The sequence below is a fragment of the Pleurodeles waltl genome, chromosome 1_1 (assembly GCF_031143425.1).
Source record: "Pleurodeles waltl isolate 20211129_DDA chromosome 1_1, aPleWal1.hap1.20221129, whole genome shotgun sequence".
Lineage (NCBI taxonomy): Eukaryota > Metazoa > Chordata > Amphibia > Caudata > Salamandridae > Pleurodeles > Pleurodeles waltl.
In genome coordinates, this window is record NC_090436.1 from 730,601,919 (window position 1) to 730,612,576 (window position 10,658).

The 10,658-nt window shown below is 39.3% G+C and overlaps 1 protein-coding gene across 1 annotated transcript in view; it reads left to right on the forward strand.

Annotated features, from left to right (window-relative positions):
* The window catches only part of ROR2 (receptor tyrosine kinase like orphan receptor 2), a 228,377-nt gene extending 224,173 nt beyond the window's left edge, over positions 1-4,204 (forward strand). Inside the window, exons 8-9 of the mRNA XM_069227391.1 lie at positions 721-929; positions 1,509-4,204. Coding sequence (XP_069083492.1) covers positions 721-929; positions 1,509-2,942 — 1,643 coding nt within the window. The 3' untranslated portion in view covers positions 2,943-4,204. The remainder of the gene's footprint in view (positions 1-720; positions 930-1,508) is intronic.
* Positions 4,205-10,658: the final 6,454 nt, after the last annotated feature.

Consider the following 10,658-nt stretch of genomic DNA (forward strand, 5'->3'; position numbering starts at 1 on the left):
ATAAAATCCACTCGGCTCCTCCGTGAGGCCTTTGTTCACAGCTTTTGCCTGTGAACAAAGAACATTGGATGTTGACACTCAAGACGTTTACCAGTCAGTAAAAGCCCAGACCACTCCATTGTCTCCAATGGAGCTCCTAACATTCCAATTTTCTGATTCATCTTAAATCATGCTCAGGTGCTATGTTGGGTTTTCTATCCAATTTAAGAGACTGTTAATTGAATAAGATATAATACCCGGTCAGTTATTGTATTAATAAATAATAAAAATTTGCCTGTGCTTTGGCTATTTCATTTAGATGAATGTGCTGCTAAAATGGGTGTCATGACCTTACTTTTAAACAAATGTTTCGAGGGTAGGAATCCATAACTCCTATCTTAGCCATCTTGCTTGGCTAAATTGGGCATTTCCAAAACTTTTAATCTTTTGTTTGGACAGAGTGGAATTGATCCCTAGATCCATGTTGTACCCATGTCTTAAAACATTTTCCTAGGCATTTTGAACATTTTTGCTACAGTTGTAGTAACTATTCTAAAACTATGCACTATTTAAAATACCTTGTATAAACCGTATTAAACCTACCCTTCCTTACACATTTCTAAACTTTGGAACTATTGTTACACCTGTAGGAATAGTGTAGCAACAAAATGTCTTAGCTTGAGCACTTTACTTTAAAAGTCATATAGGCTCTCCATGGTGTATTTATTTTTATTTTTTCAGAAGGTCCACGTGACAACTCTAAAATGGAGATCCTCTACATCCTGGTTACTAGCATTTCAATCCCCTTGGTCATTACTTGCCTCTTCTTTCTGGTGTGCATGTGCCGTAACAAACAGAAGGCGTCTGCTGCCACACCACAACGTCGTCAGCTCATGGCATCACCCAGTCAGGACATGGAAATGCCACTGATGAACCAACACAAGCAGCCGGTATTCTTCCATTCTTTTCAGAAGTATTCTCTGTTGGATTGTATTGTTGTGATAAATGGATAATTTATTCCCACATAGCTTTAGGGTCCAGTGTCCTTTGTTTTTACTTTTTATTTTGCCAACAACATTGCACAATCTCTTTCTTTTGATCCTATCTGGCTTCATGTGGTGACCATCATATTAAATGTTGTTACCGGAAAATAATAGTGTTCCCCTTTTTTTTTTTTAGCCATGTGATGTTAGTGTCACTTTCTTTAAAGGACCTACGATTCACTAATAGCCTTGTGCATTGTGAGAAACGTTCAGAATTAATTCACAGATTCCTGGGATGAACTTTATTGCATCACTTTCACACACCCACAATGCAGCTATGTCATTAATTGTAATCTTATAGTTGCCTTTAATAAAATAAACATTCTCCAGTGATAATCTGTATACCAAAAGCCTCTGTGATTCCGTGAGTTGTGTATTTTCTTATGGGAACTAACGTATCAAAACTTTAAAGGAGTTTTGGTATTTTATAAATGTAATACCCTGTAAGTTTTTTTGTTAACAGTTGATATTTATTTTGTATTTCAGGTTAAGCTGAAGGAGCTTAATCTTTCAGCAGTACGTTTTATGGAAGAACTAGGAGAAGACCGTTTTGGCAAAGTGTATAAAGGACATCTGTTTGGCACAGCCCCTGGAGAACAGACTCAAGCCATTGCCATCAAAACGTTAAAAGACAAGACAGAACTGGCCATGAGGGAAGAGTTCAAGCATGAAGCCATGATGAGGTCGAGGCTGCAGCATCCAAATATTGTGTGCTTGCTGGGGGCCGTTACAAAGGAGCAGCCCATGAGTATGATCTTTAGTTACTCTTCCCACAGTGACCTCCATGAGTTTCTGGTCATGAGATCCCCCCACTCAGATGTTGGCAGCACCGATGATGACAAGACTGTGAAGTCCACCCTGGAACCAGCAGATTTCCTGCACATTGTGACACAGATTGCAGCAGGAATGGAGTTCCTCTCGAGCCACCATGTTGTACACAAGGATTTAGCTACAAGAAATGTTTTGGTTTTTGACAAACTCAATGTGAAAATTTCGGATCTGGGCCTATTTAGGGAGGTGTATGCTGCTGACTACTACAAACTGGTGGGGAATTCTCTTCTTCCTATAAGATGGATGTCACCAGAAGCAATAATGTATGGACAGTGTTCCACTGATTCGGATATCTGGTCATATGGTGTTGTGATTTGGGAAATCTACAGTTACGGCCTTCAGCCCTACTGCGGGTATTCCAATCAGGATGTAATTGAGATGATCAGGAACCGCCAGGTTCTGCCTTGCCCAGATGACTGCCCTGCATGGATATACACATTAGTGTTGGAGTGCTGGAATGAATTCCCTGCCAGAAGGCCAAGATTCAAAGATATACACACAAGACTGAGAACATGGGAAAGTATCTCAAACTACAACAGTTCAGCACAAACGTCTGGGGCCAGCAATACCACTCAGACAAGTTCTCTCAGCACGAGCCCAGTGAGCAACGTCAGCAATGCTAGGTATGTGGGCCCCAAGCCAAAAGCACAGCCTTTCCCACAGCCACAGTTCATTCAGATGAAAGGACAAATCCGACCAATGGTTCAAGGTCCTCAGCTCTATATTCCAGTCAATGGTTATCAGCCCATGGCTGCCTATGGTGCCTACCTGCAAAATTTCTATCCTATGCAAATTCCTATGCAAATGGCTCCTCAGCAAATGCAGCAGCAAATGATCCAGAAACCAGGATCCCACCACAGTGGGAGTGGCTCCACCAGCACTGGTTATGTAACAACAGCTCCCTCAAGCACGTCAGTGCCCGAAAGGGGTGCTCAATTTGCAGATGGTGCAGAGGGGGCACACGCTCCTAATGAGCTGATACCCCAGAAACCAATGAAAGAAGAAGAGGACTCTGTGCCAGAAACAGAATTGCTAGGCGACAATGACACACCACCATTGGATGAAGTAGATATTCAATTAGAAGCTTAAATTGGAAGTTTGTCGCAAGAGACTTAAGGGAAACAGTGTTTGTGTTTGCTTGCAGTTTGAGAAGTAATCCCATGTGGGATTTAAGCTCGATAGAATAATCTTGAGATTTTTGAGCCACTTTGACCTACCAGCAATGTATAAAGACAGCCGCAGCATGGCACCGTTTTTATTGGTGGCTCTCGTTGCGTGTATTTTGGTCCAAGCCTTTTTATTTTTTATTTTTTAAAGGGACACTATATGTAAGGTAGGCTGCTTTGACATAATGACTGTTGCTATGCAGCATATTGCTGCATAGCTTTGCACATAATGTGTATTGTCTGTGATTGTATTTCGCGCTCCATCTTCTTGCTGTTTGTGCAGAGAAAAGGGGATATGCAACTCTCCAGCGTTCTGCTGAATGTTTCTCTGTGTCTTGCAAAGAACGGACAGCAGGGTCCACTGCTCCTGTCACTTTCTTTTGGAAGAACACTGTTTGGAATGTCACCTGCACCAGAGTGAGGCTGGTCTTTAAACTGCAGTGCTTGTTAAACGGACCGAGACCCGAGGACGGTGGGTCATTCCCTTATTCCAGCTCGGACAACTTCCTGACAGGAGAACTCTTGTATATGTTTACGTTCACTTTTATTTTATTTGTTGAGAAATGGAACCAAATCTTCTACTTCTGTTTAACTTTACCAAGTACAATTAATATATTAGCACAAGAAGCCAAAATGAAGAGAATTGTACTTTGTGCACTAATTTACCAAACTATATGGGAAAAAAGAAGAACCTATTATTCGAATCCAGAGCCGGTGTTATGATGGGGTTTTAGGGAGTGATCTGTTAAGAAACTGCAGGTAACATCTGTCGGTCCTCTGTATTTTTGTTATCAAAATGTTTTTTTAAAAGCAAGAGAAAGCAGTTCTGTACAGTATAACGTTTTGGTGCTTCGTTGGGGCAAACTGTGTACAGACTCTTAAATGTAATTTATATGTGGTATTACATTTTATATACCTTTTTAAACTGAAGTATTTTGACCTTTTGAAAAAATTGGTTTATAATTTAACTGTTTACATTTCCCACTTTGGATGCAGTTTATCATGTCTAGGTCTAATGGTATGTTCTGTAATATACATATAAATCGGTCCATTTCATTTCATGACAGCTTCTTTAAAACACCTACATGTACACACAAATAACACACACTGTTGTATTATAACATGGGGAACAGTGTTGTCATATTTTGTAAATCGAGTATCCAATAAAGAGATACCTAAACTTTGGTTAAGTATTTTTATTTATTTATTCCTTTTTCACTTCTTTTTATGTGAATTATGAAATGGGAACATTGACGATATAAGATGATTTCCTCAGTAAATGTTGATGTTTCCCAGTCTCTATAGTTTTGCAGCCATAAGGCGTATATTCAAAATTGCATCAGCCTTATGAGTTGAAAATTCTGACCTAGTTATACAGTATGCAACTTTTTTACAATAGTTTGACAACATATTTTTGTGATTACGAGGATAATCTTTGCTGATCTTCCTAAGGAATAGGTGCTTTACAACAGTGCTTAATAAATTTGTATACATACTATGTTGTGTCTTTTAATGCTTGCGTATTTTATGTTAAAACGTTTTCAAGGCACACTTACATTTTGTGTTTTATTGGCCAAAACATAAAGCTCCAAAACGTGGCTACTAAACAACAATGTAAAACAGAATGTGTTTCTGCGGCGAAATAAGCAAAACTGGTGAAACCTGACCACATGTCGATGTGCATTCCGCTTACTTTCACAGCTCTGGTAAAAAGAACAAGCATTGGTAAAAGCAATAGTCTTGACCTATAAATTAAACACGTGCTGAGTTTGTGCCCATCTATATTTTGGCTATTGCACCTCTTTTCCCTCAGTTTCTCTCCCTGTAATAGCACTCATGCATCCAAGAGGCAGTGTGTTCACTGTACAAACCCAGAAAAATAAAAACGTATAAATTAACATAATTATGATGGAGAATAAAGAGTGACCACGTCTAGGAAATTGAAAACAGAAAACTACAGCTACTGTATTCACTAACAGAAATGGTGCTTCCCACATCACAACTTCAAATTTTTATTCATCAACACGCTAAACTCTGAGAGGTGAATGATGGTCAGAACTGTGACAGGTAGATTTTTAAGTAATGGAGCACAGATCTACAAGCAAGAAATAGTTTCTTCTGCTGAGCATACAGTGCTTACTCGGCAACCCTCCTTTTCCAAGTCACAAAAATGTACTCTTTCATTCTGAAGGTCATTAAATTGATCTCTTGTTTGGATATTGTCACACCTTGAGCAATTCATTTTCCGCAATTTCTTTGCAATTTTGCAGTTTAGAGCACACGGTTTTCTAATTTCAGCTTGATTTCACTTCTATGACCTACAGAGTGACAGAGATCACTGAAGATAAAGTAGGCTCGGTTGTCCTTTGTTCTGCTGTCAGTGTTTATTCATCTATATTAAACCACAGAACGCATGTAGCTTATGCAGTCTTCCATCTGAGCAGCATCACAGTATTCCAGTTAGTTGCCCGCTTATGAGTTTTACTCAGTCGTTATGCCTAAGTACTTTGCTCTACATAGGTGAGGATTCTACCAGTGCTCAGAGCCTGTCCACCAGCCCACTATTCCTTTTAGTGTTTCCATGGCAGTGTAAGGATGAGGTGACTACTCAGTAACACAGTGTCAAACGTAAGTCATTGCATTTCCTAATAGTCCTACCCTAGGATATGCAGTCCATTACCTGTGACCTGAACCAAGCCATGTTGTCTGACATTTTCTGCTTTTTGACATCTTACAAACCTCAGTTCTTTCAAGTTGCCTCATTATGTTCCCCACATTCTAGTACAAGTAGATATGTTTTATCTGTCATAGTAAGGTTTTATGTGCGTATTGGCTTGGTATTTTAGTTAGCAGCTTATGTGATTGAAGTTTTTTTTAAACTGAGGTTACTGCGTGCATGCCCTTTGTGGAACTGCTTCATATTTATTTCATAGAAGGCTTCTATAGGTGTGCTATCTGCAATAAAGCAGCATTTCAGTATCTTATGTCATTGTAAAACAGCTTAAATTGTGATTGGCCTAGGCCTCAATGCTGCTAATAAAAGCTATTTACTGCTACTTCAATCAGCTAAGTAACCCCACTGTAAAACAACTTGTTTCATTTGAGTGAGTGCTGTGAGCTAGTGTAAAGAAAATACACAGCTCACTGTTGTCAATATTGGATGCAGCTTCCAAGCACTAAAGAATTAGAGCATGGGTCTCCAACCTTTTCTGTAGTGAGAGCTACTTCTGATCACTGAAAATCATTGTGAGCTACTGAAGGCTAAACAACTCATTCATTATGTCCGGACACCCCCCACTCCCAGCTTCATCAACTTTAAGCCTATTGAGCCAGAATCCATGGTTTGAACAAATTACTTTGACTAAAGGCACTATGACAGAGCTGCCATGTGTCAATGACAGCTTGATCTTTGGTGGATCTAGGAACACATGACATATGAATGGGATATATGTGTATGGTAACTGAGAGCCTTTGTCATATGTACTTATGACACAGGGCATACCTTTCACCATACATGGCACTGTTGCATGTGTTAACGCGTCCTTCTATGTCAATTTATTACACATTAGGACTCGTTTTAGGCCAATGAATCTTGTGACCCAGTGGAGAGACACCGTAGGACGAGATAAGTGATCAATATGTCAAGCAATATATCAATAATGTCATCAATGTTTCCCACCACAATGCACTTTACTTTGGATAAAGACATTAATCAAATTGTCGACGCAACCATGACCTCTCAGTCATGAATAACCACACCTTTAATAGAATTTTATGAATTTTATTCCCTATTGATTACAATCTACGAGCAGAAGAGTTAATCTCAATACCAGGAAGCATAAGAGCATAGTCACGATATGACAACTGTGATAAGATTTCATTAATGCAAGAATCACAAACATAAGAACATAGCACGGCACGAACATAGATCAGAATACAGCAAATGTCATATACGTCTCAGGTCAGCAAAGCGTAACGTCAGTCATTTGTCTATTTGTGTCAGCCGAAGTGAACTCCTGTCCTAACCACTAATTAGCATCAGCATGTTGGGCTTCATGCAAAACAATTTAGAACACCAATTTGAAAAATATCTAGCTATGGCCTCTATCCAAATGAGCAGTTGGTACCTAGAAAGGAAAAGCAAACAGACAAATTACAAATTGCATTGTCATAATTACCCTCCAAGGATTAGGTCAGCACACAGGATCAGTCTTCGTCTTCAGGACATCAGTCAAAACGCCATCAGTCTAAACTCATCTAAAGGACAGGGGACACTTCCCTCATAAGGAGAAGTGTAAAGGGGCAGTCTATGGGTGAGGATGATTTAATAAGTCTCAAAGTCACCAAACAGAGTGACAGAGTTTCTGGATAAAATCAATAGCACTCCCTACCTAGTTCTGACGACCCTTCAGTGACATGGGTTTTTATCCGTTTTTCATAGTACCTTCTCCCAAAATTCTATTGGACATTTACTATACCCCACTATCTTTAACCTATCAAATTATACATTAGGTAATTCTAATTATCACCCCACGATAATTCATAACATTTTGATTGGTCTTCATAATTTACGTCTTCGGAGGTGGCACATCCAGGGGTTATTTCACATCTTGGCACTTCTTCTCGGGTTATGAGTTCCTTTGTCCATGGTTTAAACGTCCTTGTACATTACATTAATCTACATTTGTTTCAACTTCGTGTATAAACTCATACTAAAGCAGCAAGCATGCGGATGAGAACAGGATTGTACTGATACATTGGGTTGAAGAAAAAGAACATTTGCAGGGTCATGGCCCTTTGCGAGTCAGCACACTGAAAAACAGAAAATGCTTTTAATATAGAGCCAGGCAACTAAAACCCAAAGCTCACGCTAACTTAAGGCCTATAAGATTTTCAATATAAATGCAATATCATAATCGTTAATATAAACTTGATTAACCATAGCATAAACAATTTTGCTCATTATTGTTATTAGTTCGCATACACATTGGTGGCCACATATATCATAGTCATAATTCTAATGCAAGTTTAAGCAAAATCACTATTATTGTCGTTTTCTATGCAACATCATTGAGCATTGATATAAGCATTTTATTTTAGTATATGTATTATTTAACTACGCTCTCTCAGTCCCTCCTCTGATGATGCTCGTCATCACACAAACCTTTCCCTTTGACCTTTCACCTTTAATTTTTCACCTTGCGCATAATGCGCATTTCAACATCTTGTCCATTATGTGAACTTTCCCAGATTTCATTGAACATTTTCTCTGTCACACTTTCTTCATTTCTTCTGGTTCTTTTAGTCCAATTTTTCTTGATTTTACCATTGATTTTGCATGCCCCCCATAATCCTAATAGACAAGCCAGAACAATAATAGACTCATTAACATTTTTGCAAGTACCCCATTCCAAATGTTGGTAAACCAGCTCCCTACTCTGGCAATTCCTTTTCCAAATTTCTCCCAGACACCAAGTTCCTTCAAATCCTTCAAATCTGTACTATCTCTAGTTAGGTTAGTAAGCACACCTCTAATCTTTTTACTACTGTCCGGTATGAACGAGCAACAATGGTGCTCATTGAGCATCTTGCAGACCCCTCCACTCTTTGCTAAAAGAATGTCTAAAGCAAGCTGATTTTGAAGAGTCATAGCTCTTTCTGCAGCAAGTTCAGTATCCATCAGGAGTATAGCCCCTGTGAAATTTGTCAGCATGTTATCCACAATAGTAGACAACTTTTGAATCTTCATTGAATTCAAGATAGCCCCCACTGAAGGGATTATAGCTCCAAATATGTCACCAATGACAGCAGCCACTGATTCTCGTTTTTGTCTAGGATGTTGTAATTCAGACGTTTTAGGTATTTGTTTTAAGTCATCAATCTGGTAAATCTTTGGGAAAACTATTCCCAAATAACATGTTCCATACCATCCCTTTGGAAGACGGTAATAAGCATTAAGCCCACAGATGTATTAGATCCCAGGGATCGCTGGATCCTGTCCATTCAACATAAATGTCCAATTACTCTGAAACAAAAACACATGTCTGCATTCACTCGTTCCCACAAACAAATTGTCCTGTTCAGATTTGGGCCTGTATATACAAAGTCTGCCTACATGTAATGCATCTATAGCTAGTTTGCCTTGTGTCTTGATTGCAGTGTAAGCATAATCATTTGCATATGTGCGTTTCTCTAACCCTTTTTCTAATCTTTCCTTCAATGCTTTGCGTCTATCATCCGTATGATCTAAAAAGTTTTTTCCACAGGTGATAGCAAGCAAGTCAAATTATTGCGATGTGCATAAGCGGTTCCAAATGTAAGCGTCGGCTCAAAGAATCCTCTAACTATTTTTATATCATGTTCCTTAGCTAACATCCAGATTGGAATAAAAGTATTGCACATGCTCTTGATTATAGAACCTTGTTAGTAGCAAACTGCAACTAATCCCGTAGGTTAGAGGAAGGCTATGGTAGGTAACTCCTTCCTGCACAGATGAAGGAATCTTAGTGCATGCATAACAGTCTTTCGCATCCATGGTTTCCACATACTCATTTAGCAAGCGATAGAAAACATTAGTAGAAAGTTCCTCCTTTGAATTAGTTCCCTCATGCAAATGTCTTGCATCCTGCTCAAATCTTTCCCACGTGTTAGTGTTGTAGTTTCAGGTTGTGAAGTAGCGTTAATAGTCTCTTTCTCTATCCATGGCATTCCCACAATCACACCCACAATTATTATTGCACACACAATACCTATTATAAGTCCTAGCCAACCACACACTTTACTTCCCTTGTTACTACCTCTATTATAAGCCATGTCTGTATAGAATCAGATAGTAGATCAACAATCAACCTTGAGAATGATTTAGAATTTTCTCTTGCTCTCTGCCTGTATTAACAGCGTCTTCACTCACTCCAGGACCCCCTTTGTCAATTCAGGTTAGCAGCTTGTCATAATCAGGTTTCTTGAAGTCAATCCGGTTGTAATGTCACATTCGGTAATTTATAAAGTCTCTTTTCTCAGTTTTCCAATTTTTCCATTTTAACCAAGTCTCTTCTTTTGATTAGTTCAGGTACCGTAGTATTGGCCTGGTACTTCTCAGTCGAAACAGAATGCTAGGAATTCTTGTTGCCACTCAGATGTTGTAGCATATGCCCATTCAGGACCTGTATATCTTCTGTTTGCGACTCTTTTTCTTTTCAACCTTCGTTCACCTTGCTGTTCTCCTTCACTTAGGGCTTCCACTCGGGATGTACCGTTCTCCTCTGTTATTGTTTCACTTGGTGTATCTCTTATCCTTAAGAGTGGTTTCTCTGGCCAGTTATCACCTTTATGCGTCTTCTTTCGATGTGTCTTTTCAGGACACTCGACAGCACCCTCCTCTTGTAATACGGTGTTTCCACTTGATGGACCTGCAGCTGGCTCAGGTTACTCTGGCACACTCCGATTTCTCTCTACTATTTCTCCTTCTTCTTCTTCTTCTTCTCCTCCTTCTTCTGGGTCTGTACCGGGTTCGAGTTCTAACCTGTATCTGTCTACTTCTGGGAGAACCTCTCCTTGATTTAGTTCTCCTGCTGCCTCTACTGAGATAGGCACTCTGTCACCTCTCTCAAACTCATTCACTGTTTGAGGGACGAGGCTG